We start from the raw sequence: 22439 nt of genomic DNA on the forward strand, positions 1-22439 counted from the left end.
ATTTCGACACACTGTCACTTTAAGTTCATTAGTGACTCCCAACCACTTGGTCTTGCAATTATTTGTTGTTTTTCATCTGTCAATGCCAGCGACGTATAGTGACAGGCAGAGCGATTAAATCCTCTTCCACTAGATGGCAGAAGTGAAGCGTGTGTTGTGTCCACATAGACAATTTCGACCTTAAGGCACGATTATGTCACAAGATGAAATGTCGTTTGACTACTTTATCACTCTGCCTGGTTTGTATGCTAGTCACAGGCAAAAGCAACACATTACGCCCTTTGTTGTACACGGATTTTGCGGAAATACTGTATCAGAAATTGAATTTGTTCATTGACATTCTTACACTAGGTTCAATTTAACATGCGCATGTATCACATTGAGTAACTTAGTGAATAAATTAAAAATAGAATGATTCATTAATGATCAGTATGCAGTATAAACGTTTTGTGATACATTATTTTGTCAAATATAAGCTTTGACTCGATTAAAATGGGAAACAGTGCTCCACAGCAAATTGAGGACGAGTTTTGACGCTTGTGGAATTCCGTAGCAGCCTCAGTCAGTGGGCGGGACCAAACGCGCAAAGGCAAAGAGGTCAAGAGGAGGAGAGGAGAAAAGCACGTGTGATCCATACAGCGTTGTCCTTCCTTAGCACACTTGTTTTTGTAAGCCCGTACCCTTCGCATGTAGACTACCACCCGGCCCTGAAGCACACCAAGTCAACTTGTGAATAGCTTTTCTCCAACACTGTCACATCGCCTGTTTGTCTTTTTCATCATGGTGAGCAAGACAGACGACACCCCAGCTTCTGCGCCCGGCTGCAGTCCGACTGATGCGGAGGAAGCCGGGGATGGAGCTCAGGACGCCCATGAGAGCAGCAGGGCACATTTGAAGGAGTCGTGCGGCTGTGGTGAGCGATGACATGTCTTTTTCATAGATGCGTAAACAGTAGGGCGGTTGCATTCAAATTTGGCCAAAGTCGCTGTCTCACTTCACCTCCATGCCTCCTTTGCATCACAAATGGCCCGTGATGCACTTGAGTACATGATCTGCTCAATAGGAATGTTTCCATGGCTTTTTAGCAAAATATGCAATCAGACTGTTTTCATAAGACTGTTATAGCGACGAGTGCATTACCCTGGATGCCGACGCACAAGTAAACCAAACAGTATCTGACATGCTAACATTAGCACCGCTGTTAAGCGCCTATGCTAGTGGAGAATTTGTTACATGACTACTCCGGTCACGTAATAACCGTTAAAAAAAAGTGTTTAATTTGAGAACCCAAAAGTCAAACTATCCGAAGTTGGACTCGTTATGCGCAAACTCGTAATGACGTACATGATACTGAAGGTCACCTTCAATGGCGTCGCACACTTTGGGCATAAACACAGGGGGTCACCGTCATCGCTTATTCTTTAAATGTGTGTCCCACTCGTTATGAACTTATCTCACATTTCGTCATTTACTGTAGTCATTTAATAGTCAAAAGGTGAATCGTTGTTAAGCCAAAAAAAGCACCCGGGAGCCTGTTGAAACGCGCTCCCGGCGTCCCGTCCTCCCCCACTGGTCAGGATGAAGTCGAGTGTCCCACCGCGACTGGGAAGCGGAAGCCGGTCGTTACATAGAAAAAGTCATGAAGGTGCGTTCACAGGGAAAGGGAAGGTTACGCTTTTAATGAGACATGCAAGCTGGTGAGTACTCTGTGTGCGAAAGTTGTGGCGTCGAAGCTGGAGCACGGTGTTCGTTTTGCTATATTGACACCGAGCCGAGGGTGGCAGTCAGCCGAGAAAGAAGTTACACAACTTGGGAAGCAAGTCACCGCAGCCTGCGTGGTTGTCATGTGGCATATTGACTTGCCTCGTTTGACTTGAAAACTCCATCAAGTGCATGTCGCTCCTCTACAAGTATAATAACGTATCGATCAACATGTTAAATAGCCACATTATCGCTGTAGTTTGCATCGGGCTCAATTTTCTCATGCAAATCTACAAGATAACAAATAATTGTAATTAAAGTCACATTTAATATAATTATGCTCGTGGTTATTATAAAAGCCAAGGGGCCTCATTTCTGCAAACCCCCATCAAATTGAGGGCATCATTCTATCTTAAAAAAATAAAATAAATACAACTCTTAACAGCACATCAATAAACACATCACAAAAAGTAAATGACCACAGTCATATACAGTATGTATGCAGTATCACAGGAGAGGAAGATATTCTTTAATTTAATATTGTTACGTTTGTGATTCTGAGGGTCTAAGATAATTGCAGCCATGATGATGTAGAGTGCAACATTGCAATTCAAATGTAATGCTGCTTTTATACAACAGCTCTCAAACTGTCATTGATTAACAACTTTAAGCAATAACAAATTATCGAGTCATTTATTTATTTAATCTTTTTCTAGGCTCCAGCAAAATGAATAGCTCCACGGTGTTTTAGTTAGTGTTAGTGCAACACTCTTAACTAGCCGAAACATCATCAATATTAAAATGAATAAAGCTTGTTTTGCACAAAGTTGTCAGGAAATGCAAACTGAAGCCAATTGATGCTATGCATTTAAATGTCTGGTCCTCTTTGTACACTTAATGTGTCATATTGTTAATCACATGAGCACACCTAGAGGAGGTTTGCATTGACATCTCTGGGCTTCTCTCCTTGCTTTCGCCCTCATCTGACAGCCAGTCCTACTTTAATTCTAGTGCTATTACTACTTTATTTGGGCCGGTACCAAACAGTGGTTGGAGAATGCTGGTTTAGAGCACTTGTGAGGCGGAGTGATATGCAAATTAAAATGACATTGTCACTTGTAGAATGACTCTTGTCCAATCAAATTGCTTAGTAGGAAATAACTATTGTGAATTGAAATAATGCTGCTCTCATTGATCTCAATTTACCCAGAAATTGGTTTACTTGGTGTGAAATCTAGGCATGCGGTTGTTGTACAAGCACAAGATCAAATTTCTGGTCCTAGTTTTGCAATCCAGATTGAGGGCATCTTTTTATTTTTATTTGGGAAATTTAACATCCTACATTCAGTTTGATTGATGCCCAACTTTTGCTCATCCTATGCATGAAGCCTGCATTGTGAATAGGACCTAAACTATATTCCAGGATCAGCACGTTGGACCAGTCAGGAATGACGCTCTGTGGCTTTAATGCTGCCGAGGTGGGTGAAGGGTGACTGGGTTAATCCTGAGAATCACCGACACACTCGCACTATTCCTCTGCTCACAGGCTCATCTGATCCGACAAGATAATTACGCTTCCTGTCTGTGTTACCGTAATCGTGTCGAGCTTCTATTCTACCTAGGCACAATCCCACCTCATAGATGGAAAAGCCTAACAATAAACATATCTGAGATATCTGAAGACTGAGTTAAAGGTGCAGGAAAAAAATCATATAAGACCTTGTATGTATAGGGGTTGACGTCATGGCAACCGCCAGGGTCGTCATGTCTCGGGCCTTGGACTCCATACATTTGTCATTTAGTGCAGTCTGGTTGTGTGTTTCGTGAGTGGAGCCTAGTAGAGCTGTGCATGTTTCTAATCTTGTTTTTGCTACTTGGCTGCTTCTGTCAGATTAATGTTCAATTTATCCCTTTTTCTTGACCTCCTAATTTTGCCTGGAACAGGACACATACTTTTTTTGGTGATACACTTCAGTGCTTTGAACCGGAGTTCAGTTATTGTTTGACAAACAAGTTACAGTATTTTATATGTTGCAATGACATATTTCTTCAGAAGCCACCAAATTAATAGATGTTGTGCTATCTTATTTGCTGCATTGGATATTTATATTTGTCAGATGAAATCCAACAGTTTACTGCCATCAACAAATACCTGTATCTTCAATTACATTTTTCAACGAGTAGGGTCTCGTCGAAGTCGGACAAGCATCTCACACTCTAACAAAGTATGTATATGGTAATAAACATGGCGTGTGTGTGTGTTGAAAATTGGGGAAAGGATGACTCTGTTCATGGAATGAATGACAAACTACATGTAAAAAAAAAAAAAACCCAGTTAAGTCAAAGTGTGTTTCTTACTTCTGTATTTGTAAGTAAATTATTTTTTCGTCAAATGTTTTGTTTTTGACCTTTTATAGTTTGGGGTGTCAAAACAAAGTAGGACTGCGCAATTCATTGACATTTAATCAGGATTTCGATTTTGGCTTCTCTCGGTCTTACAAACATATAAGGAGCATTTTATTATGTTTTGCCATTTGGTTTCATTCAAATCCGATTACAAGGCTCCGTGTAAACCCACATAGTGATTGTCTTTGTGTCTAATCCAAATAGGACAATTTGCAACATCTGCTTTGATTTAGGAAAACTATGTTCAACATATTCTCTATTTTCTGACACGTTACAGACTAAACCAGTAACAACTGAGTCATAATTTATGTTTGTGCATTTTCTTATTTATCTGGGATCGATGATCGGCCAGAAAATTGTGATTGGTGCACCCCAACACACCAGTAATTTTCTGCTGTGAGCCTTGAAACCTCACCTTAACTGAAATCTTGGAACAAAGTCATGAGGTCTTGTCAGAGTTCTTATTGGTTTAAAAATAAATGTTACGAGTTAGTACTTTTACATGCACAGCTTATTTTTAATAATATTGCATTTTGTTTGAATACTTAAATTTTATTTTATTTTTTTAACATGCTCTACTTTCTAGACAAATTGAAATTGGCTTCCGATTACGTCATCCAGGTGTTTTTGCTCAAGTACCGGTATATTTCATGTATTGGTACGCTTAATCCTAGTTTGGGACAGTTCAAAGCAGCGTGAAGCTGTTGTTTGGTATTCAATTCAAAGCCTGGCTGCAGGCTGCACTGTCCTGTGACTGCAGCCGGTCAGGGTCTAGTTGATAAAGCGCCACCCCCTATCTTAGCAACCCTGACGCTGTGTTACCCTTGACGGCGAGCAAGGACGCGCACACGCACATACACGTGCACAAACCATTTGAATTCCTAATGCTTAAATCCCTCTGTATGGTACTCAGTCCTACTACTCAATTTCCCTACTTTCACTATCATTGATATTTACTCTAGGAGATAATAATAGTACATGCTGTGGCAGGAGATGTTTGCAAATGTGGCTAATGTGTTTAGGGAAGGGCTGAAGGATTTTGAAAAATAATCTTAATTGTGGATCCTTATTTTCCCAAAGTCAAAGCAGCTGTTTGCAAATGTCCTATACGTATTAAATTAAAAGTTAATCACTAGTCATGTTTACGTGTAGCCTTTTATTCCAGTTGGAATGAAACCAAATTACCAAACGGAATGAAAATGCTTCGAATCGCACATCACATGGCAAATCAGAATGGAACCTGCCACCAGAGCTGCTGCTGGAGTAAGAGTATGAAATTAATAATTGACTCATTTCATGAAGTATAATGAAAAGTTGTTTAAGGAAATGAAGAAGAATGCTTCAAGTAACATTTAGGAATTATTGGGAATACTACCAGGACCAAACTTCAATGTCTGGTACAAGTCCAAACAGCGACACCCGCCCTTTGTGAAACTCTTTGCGGCGATTGAATTGAAGGTTTCCTGTTAAGCAGAGCGCAATGAAGCTAGATGATAATGCTAGTTAAGCTAATGCTAGCTGGAAGCAGCGATTTTTCCCATAAAAGCAAAATATAGCTTGCTCAATTCTCAAGTGATTTTCATGTGGCAGTTTTTTTTTGTCAAAGCCAAAACTTATGCTATCAATACAAAACATATCCTTTTCTTTTTTTTTTGTTTAGTTTTTTTGTGAAGCTAATGAAGATAAGAGGATGCAGCAGCACTTCGCCAGTACATTGCAGTAAGCACACTCCATAGGCGTGTCATATCTAGCCCCACGGTTCCTTGAGCGCTTTGCCTTGCAGAGTGCATTTTTGTAAGCAAAAGCAAACCTTGACTTTCGGTTGTGTGTGAAATATTAATATTCATTCCTTGATTCTATTTACAATGCTTTGCGCAATGCTAGCCTAAGATATTATTTATTTATAGAGAACAATTTACATATAGCATTAGGTTGCTGTAAATTGTTAGAGTACATAATGATTAAGAACAATGAGCCACTTAGGGTTATCGATCAGCCGTTGCGGCTTTGATCACTAGTGATCACACACTTTTTCACGAATATCGGCTCATCATGATCGGTGGCTGGTCAATCGGACCACCCTGAAAAATACTATATTGGATATTAGGGGTGGAGATCTTTGACTGTCTCACGATTCAATTCCAATTTTGGGTCTGCGATTAGATTCAGAATCGATTTTCGATTAATAACGATTTTTGATTCAAAATGATTTTTAAAAGTCCCTTTTTCAATACCCGCTAAAATTCACCACTAATGAAAGAGAAAATGCTGTTTCTAATTCCCTAAATATATATATTTTTTTAAAAAGGTAGTTTTAGAGCCGTTTAGAGATGTAATTTTAATACCTCTATTTTTGCTTATTGTTATCATTCTGTCAGAATACATTGCCCCATGCCAGTAGTGACTGGTTTATATTTAAAATGAAATTATAACAATACAACTCCCCCATGTTTTAAACACATTTATAATGTTTTTAAGCATTGTTTTAAATGTATTGTAAATGTATTTGAGCACTAAAAATTGCATGCGTAAACATGAAATGATAATAATGGAATAAACTTTTTTTTTTTTTTTTTAAATGACTTGGACTACATTTCTAACATTACACGCTGTAGTAATATTTGAAACTTAAACACTGTTTATAAAACCAAAATCTGCAATATAGCAGGGCATTAGAACCCTTATATACTATACTGTAGCTGGGGATAACCGTGTAACGTTTAAAAGTAGAAAATCTTCTTTGCAAAAATGTATTTCCATTCATCTAAGCTAAATGTCTCTCCTCACCCATTGGTGTACATTTCATGAGCTAATTTTCATCCAGCCTCCAGCCCTGCGTGCTTTTGTTAGTGACGCGACTGCCTGGCAGCACATCAGCCAGTCATGTGGTTCAATTGGGTCTGGAGGTTTTGTTTCAGCGTGACAGAATCGGTTTGTGCTCCTCGGAAACTAAATGAGTGCGCTTTGTGTTTGCGTTTCCTGTGCAGAAACAGTCATGGTGAATGGCGGAGGGGCGCATGAGCACACGGATGAGTTGGAATCAAAGGCGGACAGTGAAGTTAATGGAGGCGACGACTCGAACGAGCAGGAGGTGATCGTTATCCAGGACACGGGCTTCAACGTAAAGATCCAGGCGCCCGGAGCTGAGCCCTTTGACCTCCAGGTACAGATGAAAGGATTACAAGTAGACTGATGTGGTTTTACTTTTTTCTTATCTCCTTCTCTTCCTCCTCAGGTGTCTCCTCAGGAGATGGTGCAGGAGATCCATCAGGTGTTGATCGACAGAGAGGACACCTGCCACCGCACCTGTTTCTCGCTGCAGCTGGATGGAAACGTGCTGGCCAACTTCGCTGAGCTCAAGTCCATCGAAGGCCTCCAGGAAGGCTCGCTGCTCAAAGTGGTGGAAGGTTAGCGTGATATGCATCTGCAGTGGTTCTTTCATCTTTTTACTGTTTGTTTCATCATGAATAAAACAAATCATTCGTTACATTAGAGGTGACAGTGCAGTCCAAATGTGTTTGATTGGCAAAAATTCTGCTGAGAAGAATTAGTAGAGTGCAGACATTTCATACAAACTAAATGTATACACTCCAACGAAAAACAGGCTTCCTATGACTCAGTTTAGTCATCATAATTCATACATTCAGCTGATGAGCTATGAAAGTGGGAAAAGGTTCAGACAGTTAGGCTTCACTGTTTTATGAGATCTACCTGCGTGACACTTATTTGCCCTTGATATCCATAAGACTATTTTTTTTGTAATATGATAGTCATTCATCCATTCTTTTGCAGAAGTCATTAGGTTGGTTGGTATAATTTGTTGTAAGCAATGATGTACTGACTATAGAATCATTTTTGATTTAAAAGTAATCAGAAAACTGTCACAAAAAGGAAATTATGAAACAAAATATTTTTTTCTAGCTTCCTTATACTATACTTTTATACGTAGCAAAGGCTGAAATGTAGCTTCTCTAAACTGAGCCACCATAAAGAAATTGCACTTTATCTAAAGTTGCAGGAGCATGCCTCTTCAAAACTGTAGAACCCTAATTACTCATTCTTACTATATCTTTCCTACTATTTACTTTATGACGGTGACAAAGCTGGTGGAACCCAAAGAACTTTGCACAATCCAGTAAATGGTAAGCATGGCAATTGGTATTGAAAGTGTTTGTGCTTGTGGTCATCTAGAGCCATACACAGTGCGTGAAGCCCGGATCCACGTGCGTCACATCAGAGACCTGTTGAAGAGTCTGGACCCATCAGATGCCTACAACGGAATGGACTGCAATTCTCTTTCCTTCCTAAGTATTTTCACAGATGGAGACCTTGGAGGTACCTTGAGATTGCTGCAGCATCCTGTGATGTTTGAGACACTGCACCCTTGTCAGATGATGAACGACGACGTGAGCTTTGTTTTTTCACTGCAGATAGTGGGAAGCGGAAGAAAAAGGGAAGCGAGCTGGAGCAGATTGACTGCACCCCTCCAGAGCACATTCTCCCTGGCAGTAAAGAGCGCCCACTGGTGCCCCTTCAGCCACAGAACAAGGAGTGGAAGGTAAAATCCTGTTTAGGCTGGTTCTGGAGGGTGCATTCTTTTATTGTGCTACAAATTGTAGCAGTTGAACTGCGTGTTGATCCACATGTCTTTCTCAACAGCCAATGCAGTGCCTGAAGGTCTTGACCATGAGCGGCTGGAACCCTCCCCCTGGTAACAGGAAGATGCATGGCGACCTCATGTACCTGTACATCGTGACAGTAGAAGAGCGCCACGTCAGTGTCACTGCCTCAACACGTGGCTTCTACCTCAACCAGTTAGTCAACTTCTCCAATTTATAGTAACCTAATGTTTAACGGCTCAAGTGGGGCTATTTCCCTGCAGTTAATAGTCAAGTCGGGTAGGACCTTCACCACTAGTTTCTCCTCATTTTAAATGTAAAGTATACTCACCAGCTACAACATTAGACACACCATTATGAATAAATGACATTGAATTAAATACATGTCATATTTGATTGACTTGGAAAGATTATGTGAACATTGTTCATGTTGCTTTCGAAGTACAACTGGACCGAATGATATAGTGAGGTATTTTTTTTATATTTACCGGGACAGTACTTATCTACTAATTCAGCTAAAAATAAAATAGTAAAAGCCTTAGTGTGACACAGTATAATTCTACACCTGTGCATACGACAACTGTAATAGTACATGTTGCTATGTTTATCAGGAGGCATGGCTCAGTGGTAGAGTGTTTGTCTCCCAACCCAGAGGTTGTGTGTTTGATCCTCAGCCTTGACCATTTTGAAGTGTCCTTGAGCAAGATACTGAATCCCAATTTGGACCTGGCAGCAGCTTCCCATTAGTGTGTGAATGTGATTCTTCGTAAAGCGCTTTGAGCACCATATGGTGTAGATAAGGTGCTATATAAGTGCAATCCATTTTCCAATTTACCATTCAAAATTGATTCTTCTCTTTTTAAAGTCATAATATTTAATACAGTCGTTAGATTGCACAGGTGTACCTGATTGTCACAGTGTGCAAGTATTTATCAACTTGTACTGAATGGAGGACTATTTTGGAAGTAGTGATTCAAAAGCATGCAATGTGGTCTATTCTGCTGTGTCATTCTCCTCATTTTGGATGCCAAAACAGCTCAGTCAGAGTTAGTCAGCTCAGATTACATTTGGAGTGGTATGTAGGTCAGAAGCTGTGCTGTGTAGAACCTTAGTCATTCTATACACAAAATCACGTTACACTAGTTTATTTGTTAATGTTTGTGTCTGTGTTGTTCAGGTCGACTACCTACATCTTCAACCCTAAACCAGCCAACCCTAGCTTCTTGAGCCATTCTCTGGTGGAACTACTGAGCCAGATCAGTCCTGTCTTTAAGAAGAACTTTACTGCCCTGCAAAAGAAAAGGTGAAAAAAAAGCACATTTTGGTTGACCCCAACATTGGAAATACTATTTGGATGGGCATGAGAAAATCATCATTGTACGAGTAATGCACTGGTGGGGATGCAGGGTCCAGAGGCATCCGTTCGAGCGAATAGCCACGCCTTTCCAGGTGTACAGCTGGACGTCACCACAGGTCGAACATGCCATGGACTGTGTTCGAGCCGAGGACGCCTATACGTCCCGATTGGGTTATGAGGAGCACATACCAGGACAGGTACGGCCCACCACTTATTGCATGACCAATTGCGTCAGAACTGCAATGTGCAGGGTTCTACATATTATTTTCATGGGTAGCCGACTTTAGTCAATAAGGCTATGTTCACGCTGCAGGGCGTGATTCCCAATTCTTTATTTTATGTGTTATTATATATTGTTCACATTACAAAAACAAATGGGACTTCTAATGTGTACGGAACGCGTCCGTGATGTTACACGCATAAGCACGAAGTCGAGTGACACTCACTAAAAAATGACGTCATGCGGCACAGTGTTTGCGGAAGTAAATATGGTCTCTCATGTAGTGGCTAATTGTCTCATATTGACTGAGGATCGAGGCGGGAGGCGGTCGTTTTTTGGGCGTATGAGGCGATGGTCCTACAGATGACATCACATTATTGCCGCGTGTAACTAATGAACAGTCTGTGTGGCAAAATAAACACAAAATACACTTTATAATTCATGTTTTAAGTGGGATTAAATTAATATTTACTGCAATTTTGCAGATTCGCTGACTATTGTCAGCAGTCAGTCTCCCAAGTACTCTTCTCCACCCGTGCGGAGCACATATTTGGCTTTTGATTTCGTATAGATTGGATGTGTATGTGCAAAATGGCCGCCTCCTGAGATAGATAAAAGACGGGTAGATTTTGCTGCTTAATTCGTATTTCACAAAAGCAATGTTAATCAGAATGCCATGTGTACACTAGCGGGGGCGCATGGAACATATTATAAGAACATTTTTGGGTTGACTCCCCCTTTCAACAATGTGAATTTGCATTTTGTTAGACTAGAGATTGGAATGAGGAGCTGCAGACGACAAGAGAGCTTCCCCGGAAGAACCTGCCTGAGCGCCTGCTAAGGGAGCGAGCTATTTTTAAGGTACTGCATCGCTTTCTTATTGTGCTGAATGAATTGTATCAGTCTAATACTTTGATTTACAGGGGATACCAAAGCTGCTTTTTCAGTTTTCACCACTCTAAAAAGTCCCACTCACACAATGGCATATTCATCCAATCAGAATTGTAATTTCTCAAAAATCAATACAAACACCTGCTGCCTGTCAGAAGCATGATGATAATAAAAGTAATATTATAATCGTCACATGATGTGAGACATCAAATATTTGCACAGGAAATTGTATTTTGAACCTGTTTAGAATGGATTTACAGTTAAAATGCTCCTCGTGTGAACAGTACGCAAGGCCAGGATTGTATTTTTTAATTTTTTTAATTTTTTATATATATATATTTTTTTTAAGTCAAAAAATAAATTTGTATAAAATCTTGCTTGTTCTCTTTTGCAGGTCCACAGCGACTTTGCAGCGGCGGCCACACGCGGTGCCATGGCAGTCATCGACGGAAATGTAATGGCCATCAACCCCGGCGATGAAACGCACATGCAGATGTTCATCTGGAACAACATCTTCTTCAGCCCGGGCTTCGACGTGAAGGACCATTATCGCGAGCTGGGTGGGGACGCTGCCGCCCATGCCGCACCCACCAATGACTTGAATGGCGTGAGAGCGTACGGGGCAGTGGATGTGGAGGGTCTATACACACTGGGCACAGTGGTGGTGGACTACAGGGGCTACCGTGTCACTGCCCAGTCAATCATCCCTGGCATACTGGAGCGCGAGCAAGAGCAGAGCGTCATCTATGGCTCCATCGACTTTGGAAAGACAGTTGTGTCCCACAGCAAATACCTGGAGCTTCTTGCGAAGACCAGCAGACCCCTCAAAGTCAGTAACACAACTATTGTCTTTCCAAAAGAGGCTGTGGTCCAAATAGACACTGTATATCTATTAATTTCTCAATGGCCGAAACCGAAAATGAAAAACTAAACGCTATCATTGCATTTATTATAATTCATTTAAATTATAATATTATTATAAAATATTTATTTAGCACTGGCATTTTAACCAAGCACAATATAAATTGAAATGTGCCCACACTGCATTCATGTTGGCTAATGGTACATTTAACACCAAACAAGGGTTGAGCATTTTCTGGCGGTGCGATTGCACTTTATAGTCAATGTAGTTCTCACAGGCGGGCACAGATGCGTGCGGCGGGACAAGGTTCGTTGCACTTAAAGTCCGCACATTCATATATTCACCAAAGTCAAAAAATAAATACATTTGTTTGCACCAGCTAACTGCAAAGCCACACACAGCGTCCTGTAAAGGTCTGCAGCCTCCCGGAGATAGCATTAAGTGTTTCCGTGTTTAAAACTGTTGATAGCAATAGTGCTAGCATTAGCTAAAGTATTTAGCACGACCACCGGGATGCCGGTGAAAAAGTGGAAGCGTTCTTATTAAAAAAATAAAATAAAGGCAAGGCGCTGCAGGTGAATGAGTGGCTCACCTGGAGCTGCTGCGACCGACCGGTGCAAACTCACATGGTAAAAAGCCAGCGAGAAGCAAGGCGGCCACTCACCCCCCGCATTCGTTGTTTAATTCCAACATACGCTGGCATGCAACGTTTTTTTTTTTGCTTGCGTCACCACAACATCCTATTTCGGCCATATTCTTTCGGCTTTAATTTTATTTCGGCCGAATGGCAAAAATAGCCATTTTCGGCCGAAAATCTTCAGTGGCCGAATATTCGGTGCATCACTAATTTTAACAATGACCTGTTCTGGTTCTACATACATCTTAGGTCCAGAGGTACAATGTGCTCAATGAGAAGAACGAGGCAGTGGAGCTTTGCTCATCTGTGGAATGTAAGGGCATCATCGGAAATGATGGCCGTCACTATATTCTGGACCTTCTTCGAACCTTCCCACCTGACCTCAACTTCCTTCTTGTGGAGGGAGAGGAGTTGGCTCCAGAATGTCAGCGTCAGGGTTTCCCGCGTCAGCATCGCCACCTCCTCGCCTGCCTTCGCCAAGAACTCATTGAGGCCTTTGTTGAGCACAGGTTAGTGCTTGTTCCATCGTTCTGTTGTTCTGTAATACACCATGAGTGTAACAGTGTATTTTGTCTCTGCTTAGATATCTTCTCTTTATGAAGATGGCCGCACTACAACTCATGCAACAGAAAGCGAACAAGGATGCCAGCAGGAACGAAAAACTTCCAGCCATCACGCAAACGTCTGAAACGGAGACCAAAGCTGATGCAACGCAAACCACTGCTTCAGATTCAAGCACGCTGGTCTCGACAGATAGCACAGTCCAGATGGACAGCAGCCTCAATGGGACTGACGGGGAGGAAACACCCTCAAAGGCCGACACCAATGGACCTTTGGAACCTACAACCACACAGAATGGGGAGTGCAAGAGCCCACTGGAGGGTAAGGAGCTTGAGGAAAGTATTCCAGGATTAGCTCAGGCCAAAGAGCTGGCGGAGACCTTAGTTGCCGAAGATGGATCTAGTATTGGTACGTCCAAAAACACCAAAGGCTGGGACAGCTACTCTGGTGGATAGTTGCAAAGAAAAAAGTAGTTAAAGCGTTACAAGTATTGGAAAGATGATCATGTTTCCAAGCGGCTTCAATCCACCTGGCTAGCTGTGCTTGCTCAATCCTTGGCCCTAATGTTCCAGCCTGCTGGTTTAAATAACAAAACAATCATACTCGCACTGTTTATTGTCCATCAAAATGTTTGAGATTGACAAAACAGTTGAATATCTAATTTAATTTGCTTGCCTGGTCCTGTTTATTTGCATGTTGACATTTTTGTATTTATTTATTTATTTTGGTTGGGATTGCACTGACACACTACAGCAAGGGTGCACAAGTTCGGTCCTCGAGAGCCCCCTATACAGCCTTTTTTCCATGTTTCTCTCCACTAACACACCTGGTTCATTATCAAGCGTGTCTGCAAAGCTTGCTGATTAGCTGAGCATTACATTCAGCTGCGCTGAAGGAGGGAGAACATGGAAAACAGGCTGGATAGGGGCTCTCGAGGACCGGCCACTGCACTACAGTGTTGTTTAATGCATGCTGTTTACTGTAGACTATTAACAAACTATTATCAATTTGACATTTCAACTCCTTGCCCAATATTTGTACTCTCCCTGCTTCTCATGAGTCTGTCATTTTCAAACAGACCCCAAAAGCCGTGAGGTCGTTCTCAATGCATGCAAGGCAGTCGGCTCCATCAGCAACACATCTTTCGACATACGCTTCAACCCTGACATCTTCTCTCCAAGTAAGCTCGCACAATATGTTTATTTTTGTATGTTGCATATAAATTAGTGCTGTCAAAGTTTAAATCGTTAAAATAATTAATTAATCACAAACAAATATCGCATAATCATTTATTAATCACACTATTAATTTGTTTTGACAGCGGATGGCTATGTGAAAGGTAGCACAGGGTGTTTGAGCAATAAACATTGCTCAAATAAACCTGCATTTAATAAATGTTTGCATCAGACATTCTGAATTGTGTTCATATTTGTTCATGTCAAACTATATGGGTCATTATTTTCCCCATTTTAAATGCAAGTAATTAATTGAAAGAGGAGGATGAGAGTGTGCAGTGTATCAAAAAATGTTGAAGATGTCCTCATAACATTAAATGTCAAAGTAATTAACATATAACAGGTGCTCTTTAAATTTGGCAAGCAAAAATGTTGATAAAAAGCCTTTGTAATTAAGGGATTAATCGTGTTAAATCTAAGATGTGATTAATTTTAAAATGTTATCGTTTGACAGCTCTAAATCCACACTTATTTTGATTTGAATTTGTAATTAAAAGTAATCCATGCTTAATTTTTTTGCTGTAATGCAAGTCGCTGTAGTTCGAGATTTTAGTTAGGCTTTTTATATGTTCAATTATAGATTAGAATTAAATACAGTAACAATGCAACGAAATACTTAAAGCCTGCAATTACAGCTACAATTTTTTATTGTGAATGTGTCCCGAACAAGGATTCAGCGTCTGGGTTGATGTTTTGATGCGATTTTCTGAAGATTTTTTCCCCCGTCTGAAATTAATTGCCATTAGTTGACAACCTTTTACAGAGAAGGCCAGTATACTGTATTTACACTGACAATTAAATTACTGTTACCATTTGATTGTGTGATTCTGCTCACAAAGAAATGGATTCACGGACAGATAAATTAAGAAGTCAGTCAGTACAAACGGTCAAAATTTTGAATTTTCAGTCACAAATTGGAGATATAATGTAAACGTGAACTAGATATCTAGCTCCATTATTGTAGCTCTTTGACTTGTTTGCTTGAGGTTATGTAGCTGTCATTGAGGCTACTTCATCTATATTACCTCAACCCGTCAGTAATAAGTGTGTGTTGTTGAACCAGGAGTACGTTTCCCAGACGACAGTGCAGATGACATCCAGAAGCAAAAGCAGTTACTCAAAGATTCTGCTGCCTTCCTCATTTCCTGCCAGATTCCATCACTGGTCAGTAATATGTACTGAAGATACTACCTCTGTTTGGATTTCTGTATGAGGTTAAGTTGCAGGCTGTGTGTCTGAATTTAGAGTTTATGCCTCACTAGGTTAAAGACTGTTTGGACCAAAGCGCTCTGCCAATGGATGGAGCCACTCTGACAGAGGCTTTGCACCAGCGAGGCATCAACGTACGCTACCTGGGCACCGTATTGGAGTTTGTGGACAAGACTCCTGCCAAAGCCCAGCTGGAACACTTCTATGTAGGTCTAATGGTTTTAGGACTTGGAGATACTTGGCACTGGCATATGAATAAGCATACAGTTTATCATGACAAGTGTAAGGAATTGGTCAGATTTAATGTGGGACAGGGGTTTAAAATGTTGCAGGGCAGCAAATGCAGTATAGTTGTTCAGCTGTGGACCGATTTAAACTCTACAGCTAAGTGTTAGCGACAGTCATACAACAACCTCTTACGAAGTGATGTTCAACATTGTGAGAAGAGAAAGTTTAAAATATGGAAAAACATGAAATGCTTGGGAGAGTAGTGTGTTGTGACCATAGATGTTAGTAACATATAACCACTTTTTGGGGTATTTACTTACTCTAACATTGTCATTTTCATCAAAGTAATCAGATTAAAGTTTTTTTCCTCATACTACCATTTTCCCCCTTGCCTCTGTAGAGAATAGGAATCATTGAATTGATCACCAGATGTGCAAAGCATATCTTCAAGACATACCTCCAGGTTGGTAGCATTTTATGTAAATTGCTTTGACAAAAAAAAAAGATTATTATTTTTCAATTAATTTAATTAAAAATGTTTTCATCATGAAGGGTGTAGAGCTGTCAGCCCTCTCTGGCGCTGTAAGCCATTTCCTAAACTGCTTCCTGAGTTCCTTCCCGGATGCTGTTGGCCACCTGCCGGCCGACGAGCTCGTGTCGCGTCGCAAAAGCCGCAAACGGCGCAACAAGGTTCCTGGAAGTGGCGACAACACAGCATGGGCCGGCCTGACACCCAGTGAGTTGTGGAAGAACATTGCATCTGAGGCGCGGAGCTACTATCACTTCACCATCCAATGGTAACAACTCATTTGGGTGTGCTTTTCTTGAGCTGGTGCATTGTTGTTGAATCCGTCGCCTCCCTACTTCCGTAGTGAAAACGTGGACCAGGTGGTGGAGAAATACAGCATTCAGAAAATCACCCTGCTCAGAGAAATAGCTGTCAAAGCAGGCATCCAAGTAGGTCTTTTATTTTCCTTTCAGTGACTACCATCTTGTCGCAGCTTTTTAATGTTTTGATCTGCTCTCCAGATTCTGATAAAAGAGTATAACTTTGACAGCCGCCACAAGCCTACCTTAACAGAAGAGGACATACTAAATATTTTCCCTGTGGTAAAACACGTCAACCCCAAAGCCTCAGACGCCTTCCACTTCTTCCAGAGTGGCCAGGCCAAGGTGCAGCAAGGTAAGTATTCAAAATATTATAATACTGTATGTATTTAAATGATTTTAGCATGTGTGGTGGGGTAGATTGTAGTTGTCTACGGTCATTCTATTATGATTAACTCATTCACTCCCAGCCTTTTTCACTAAAGCAATCCCCTTCACTCCCCGGCTGTTTTACTGGATTTTGACTGATTTTGCAAGGCCTACAGAATATAGTGTTCTATTGCTATAAAAACATGAAACCTACCAAAAGAAAGATTAGAGTCTCTTTTTTCATCAAGAAAAAAATATATATTTGAACCAGTTTCTGTTTTGCAGCAATTAGCATTAGAATATAGCAAAGTTTCATCATTATTCACAAATCTATTAAGAATTTTTTTTTTTTCAACATGGCCCTGGTTAATCTATTTTGCTCTGCTGACCGTTTATGTAATAACTACCATTTCTTCAACCATTCTTTGCAGTTGAGTCTAGCATTAAAAAAACTTATAAATACATATTTGGGACACTTAAAACATTTTAAACAATGTATTTATATGTTTTTGGAAGCAAATGAGTTAAAAACTCCTTTTTTGGATTCCTAGGATTTTTGAAGGAGGGGTGTGAGCTGATCAATGAGGCCCTCAACCTCTTCAACAACGTATATGGAGCTATGCACGTGGAGATCTGTGCCTGCCTGCGCCTCTTGGCTCGCCTTAATTATATCATGGGGGACCACGCTGAGGTACACACTGGCAATAAAATGAATCACAACAGCTATGTCCTGATTTAGGGGCCATATCCTTCCAAAAACCAATCCCTTTGACTTTGCCGATGCTAGATGAATACATGTTAGGGTATGATTTAATCAAATATTTTGAAATACATTTTTCAAGAAAAGACATGAAACGAAGGCTCCATTTGTGAGCTGCTTTAAAAGGAATAGTTGATTTGAGGCTGTGTTGTGATGTAATGTGGTTTCAAATGCAGCTTCTCAGGGGTGTAGCACCTAAACCGGGACTTGTAGCAACCATCTCCAGATTTGTGTTTTACTGATTTTACTTCACAAATGACCATCACTTACTTGCCTGCAGGCACTCAGCAACCAGCAAAAGGCCGTTTTGATGAGCGAAAGAGTTCTCGGCATCGAGCACCCCAACACAATTCAAGAATATGTAAGATGTCTGGCCTGTCGTTGGCAGTTGTTGTGTTTGTGCCAAAGTTGCTTCATTTTGCTCTATTTCTTTGCTCTCTAGATGCATTTGGCTCTCTACTGCTTTGCCAACGGGCAGCTGTCCACAGCATTGAGGCTGCTTTACAGAGCTCGATACCTCATGCTGCTGGTGTGCGGTGAAGACCACCCCGAGATGGCAATGCTAGATGTAAGTTTGACCTATTCTTCCATGGATGATGGCATTCAATTTTTGGAAGAATCACATGCATTGATGACATTAATACTTGGAGCGGCACTCATTACAGTGCAGACCTATGCCAAGGCAAAAATAAATCCCGATTTGCATGATACAATACCTTTTATATATCTAGTGCCATCAACTAAAACAATTTGTTCACTGTCTTATTTGGCCCCAATTCAAGTGGACTATATGTATGTATATGTATATATTATTATTATTTTATTTTATTTTTTTACTTTTCTCAGCTCATTCCCCAGAAAATGGGCTCTTACCACCACTCCAATCATTTTAATTATTGGCAATGTCATTTTTGGTTAATCCTAATGAGCAAATAAGATTTGTTGTTCCAAAAGTGATACCATCCATCCATCCATCCATCCAATATCAGAATCACAATGAAAATACAATTTTCATCTTAATGGTTTGAAATACTTGCTGTGCTATGGACTACGCAGGCCAATTTGATTTGATTTCAAATAATGTTTTCTGTTGAGCTGGTCAAGATTGTTACAGTACCAGATGCCCAATCTAATTTAACATGGACATTTGGGTCAAATCTCATTATATACATTTGTAAATATAGTGTTAAAGTACCATATTAATATGTATTTTACTTTTCACAGATAACTGAGTCTGCTCAGTGGGGGTTGACTTAAAACTAATAAAATAAAGTTCTGCCTCCAATATCATACTTTAGTGAGCAGGTTTAAGACCTGTTGATTTTTGTTTGTTTGTTTTTTTCCCCAGAGTAACATTGGTTTGGTACTGCACGGCGTGATGGAGTACGATTTATCTCTGAGATTCTTGGAGAATGCTCTGGCCATCAACTCAAAGTACCATGGACCACGGTCACTCAAAGTAGCGCTCAGGTGGGGAATGGATACATCACTTATCCACATCCAATTGCTTCCACATACAGTGTCGAGATAGTCTTGAATGTTTTTCTTTCCAGCCATCATCTTATCGCTAGGGTTTACGAAAGCAAAGCGGAGTTCCGCTCAGCGCTACAGCATGAAAAGGAAGGCTACACTACTTACAAGAACCAGGTATCAGCGATCTCTGCTCCTACAGTTTCTCATCCGGATGGCCTCATCTTAAATATGTATTGTTATTCTCAGATGGGCGAGACTCACGAGAAAACCAAGGAAAGCTCAGAGTACTTGAAGTGCCTCACCCAACAAGCCGTGGCTCTGCAGAGAACAATGAACGAGATCTATAAAAATGGCTCCAGTGCCAGCATCATGCCCCTCAAGGTGACTGCCCAGAACTGTCTGCTTTGTGTAATTGACAACAAACATTAAACGATGCTCTTATTTTCATCTTGTTGATCAGTTCACGGCTCCCAGCATGACCAACATCCTGGAACAACTCAACATCATCAATGGCATCATTTTTATCCCCCTAAGGTATATGCACAGCAAAGAAAATTTATGCTTGTTCATTTTGGAATAGCTTCTTACTGGTTAATGAGTCGGAGGATCACAGTGGGTAGTCATCCAAATGAATCTTCCTAAAATGGGATATTTCACTATACTGTTGGCAAGAAATAAAATGCTATTAAAATACAATATTATAAGCTTAAGACTTAAATGTCAGTTTAGAACCTTTTTTGTATTATATTGTACAAAATTCTTGTAAAACATCAAGTTTACTTTTGTCTTTTTTTCTATGAAGAGTTTGTAAAAAGAGATGCTGCTATCAGAATAAATACATTTTTTGCAATAAATTCTTTGAGTGGAGAAGTACTGTAGACCTCGTCTTATTGAGCATCTGTAAAAGAAACTTCAAGCAGGTGTTGCTTTTCTTTGCCCTTTTTGTGATGCGGTATCAGTAGGGTGATAATGACCACAGAACCAGAAATCTATCAATGTAGCAAAAACATGACGACAAGCTATTATCAGTGGCATATGCAAATTTCGCTGTGTGAACATCCAATCCTGATTGGTGGACTGTTTCTACGGATGTTTTAGGAGTTTGATTCCTGTGTCTAGTCTGCATATGCAAATTTGGCTGTGCGAAGCCCCGCTCCTGATTGGTGGGCTAGTTTCCCGCTCGTTCCTGGTTGGCTGCTGTCTTCGGCTTCCTCGAGCGTCATTTTTGAATGCGTTTACAAACAGCAATGGAAAAACGTCGGACAGCATATTTAAAGATCTAATGATGCTGTAACAGATTAAATCAAACTTCCATTAATTATTCTGTGAAGTGTTTTGTAAATCTGAACAAATCGATGACTAGATTAGGCCTCTTTGAAACAAATAATTAGAGAGGTGGATTGTGTTTGTAACAAATAAAAGCAGCAGCTCATAATGCTTCATTGCATGTTTTAAAGTAATCATTGCCATGATTTTGGAAATTAGATGATTAATACAGTGTGCTTTGCAGCCAAAAAGATCTGGAGAACCTGAAAGCTGAGGTGCAGAGACGGCAGCAGCTGCAAGAGTCGGAGAAGAATGAGCAGCTGGAGAAGAGTGAGCAACCCTCAGAAGCGAGCCCGCTGGAACTAGTGGACAAAATTCCTGTTGATTAACATCCCAATGTGCTCAACAGTTATTTTTTTGCGTTACCAAGGGTGAAGAACGTGCCGTAACAGTCTTGTCATGTTCGCCGACCCAGGAACTGAGAAAACTATATCAACGTTGAAATTGAAAAATAATAATACTACCGTAAGGGGGATATTACAGTATATGTCAAGGGTCCAGAGAACACACTGTATGATGTGTAGAACAGAGGAAAACTGAGCAGTTAAGTCCTACAAGGTAGGATGAGCTATGGGGTGGAAGAGTACAAACGTCCAATCCATGTAACATGCAGTGTTAGGAAATCATGCCATCTGGTTGCATTGGAGATCCCACTCGTGGACGCAAGAGCAAGGGTGACATTCTGTACCAGAGCCTTATCTGTTGTGTTACAAGGCTGGCCTGCAGTACTGAACACATTTTGCAGCCTAAAGGAATCTTGAAGAGCCAAGGGGATGTAGCCTAGATGAGTGAGACTAGGCAATCTCCTACTGCGCACTACTATCGGATTTACACACACACAAAAAAAAGCCTTGAATTTGTAAAAATGTACTGCTCCTCATTTCCCATGCCCTTGATGGTTCTTTAATTGAGTTTCATCTGTTGTGCTGCCTGCTGAAGTTTAAGAAGCAAACAGTGAAAATTGGGCCGCTTTGCTGGATTTTTTTTGTTCCTGTCAGTGAAACATGCGCAGGAAAGTTGATGAAATTTTAGACCTGTTAATTTAAGCCATGACTGTTTGATAGAAAATGTATAGAATGGAAAAAATATGTATAAATCTATATCAGATTTAAACACGTTATTACTACATGAAAAATATCCATAAACCGTCCTCTTGAAAGCAATTTCTTCCATGTGCTAACAACTGTTCAGTCTATTTTTACACATTGAGAAGGCTGTACAATGTGCATGTATGTTTGACCGTGTGACTTTGTGAGTCTGTGTAATCCAATAGGACGCTGACGAGAGGTGTGACATGAACATTGGCTTTCCAAATGTTTTATTTTTCTATATGCAGTTTTGTGTGTACTTATCTCTTCACTAATATTGGATTATCATGTTTTCACATGTATGCAGCCCAGAATGCAAGAATATGACTGCACATTTTGAACACCAATGAAAATGGACAAAAAGAAAGGCTGTGTGATGATTGAGATGTACCAAAAAGAAGGAGGAAAAAAAGCGCTTGTATACATGCAATGTAACTCTTCTGCCGTGTATAAATGTTTGTGATTAAAGCAATATAGAGATTGTGCTGGAAATAGTATTTAGAAATGCAAAATGAAGATGGGGTGACTAAAATACCTTTAAAGGATACATCGTGAGCTGCTCACACACACAAAGGAAGTAATTGTAATCATAAGTCAGGAGTTGGGGGCAGATGGATATTTTCTTTATAAAGGTGATTATGCATCTTAACTCTGGTTTTGTCTGATTTT

At 40.4% G+C, this 22439-nt stretch overlaps 1 protein-coding gene across 3 annotated transcripts; it reads left to right on the forward strand.

Annotated features, from left to right (window-relative positions):
- Window positions 1-580: 580 nt before the first annotated feature.
- On the forward strand, window positions 581-22419 carry cluha (CLUH binding protein of NUMT mRNA a). 3 transcript variants are annotated; one of them, XM_086080727.1, is made up of 27 exons: window positions 581-913; window positions 7095-7270; window positions 7343-7514; window positions 8299-8442; window positions 8538-8665; window positions 8767-8921; window positions 9904-10029; window positions 10133-10280; window positions 11072-11164; window positions 11589-12023; window positions 12943-13202; window positions 13277-13662; window positions 14333-14434; window positions 15553-15653; window positions 15752-15904; window positions 16327-16389; window positions 16479-16723; window positions 16799-16883; window positions 16956-17109; window positions 17675-17814; window positions 18164-18244; window positions 18326-18451; window positions 19232-19353; window positions 19437-19530; window positions 19603-19737; window positions 19817-19890; window positions 20867-22419. In XM_086080727.1, exons 1-27 carry the CDS (start codon window positions 781-783, stop codon window positions 21009-21011), a joined length of 4176 nt encoding a protein of 1391 aa, XP_085936853.1. In that variant the 5' UTR covers window positions 581-780; the 3' UTR covers window positions 21012-22419. The 3 variants fall into 3 exon arrangements, with proteins under 3 accessions (XP_085936853.1, XP_085936854.1, XP_085936855.1); XM_086080728.1 differs by having other exon boundaries at window positions 13277-13575; XM_086080729.1 differs by lacking the exon at window positions 581-913 and adding an exon at window positions 1593-1697.
- Window positions 22420-22439: the final 20 nt, after the last annotated feature.

The sequence above is a fragment of the Leptonotus elevatus genome, chromosome 7 (assembly GCF_054856555.1).
Source record: "Leptonotus elevatus isolate MCC_2025b chromosome 7, RoL_Lele_1.0, whole genome shotgun sequence".
Classification (NCBI taxonomy): Eukaryota; Metazoa; Chordata; class Actinopteri; order Syngnathiformes; family Syngnathidae; genus Leptonotus; species Leptonotus elevatus.

Excerpts from the sequence above, each read along its gene's own strand:
- cluha (XM_086080727.1), top strand. The coding sequence starts at position 781 with ATGGTGAGCAAGACAGACGACACCCCAGCTTCTGCGCCCGGCTGCAGT. Across the intron at positions 16,390-16,478 it reads TCTTCAAGACATACCTCCAG|GGTGTAGAGCTGTCAGCCCT; the intron begins GTTGGTAGCATT and ends TTCATCATGAAG. Across the intron at positions 16,884-16,955 it reads CTGTCAAAGCAGGCATCCAA|ATTCTGATAAAAGAGTATAA; the intron begins GTAGGTCTTTTA and ends TCTGCTCTCCAG.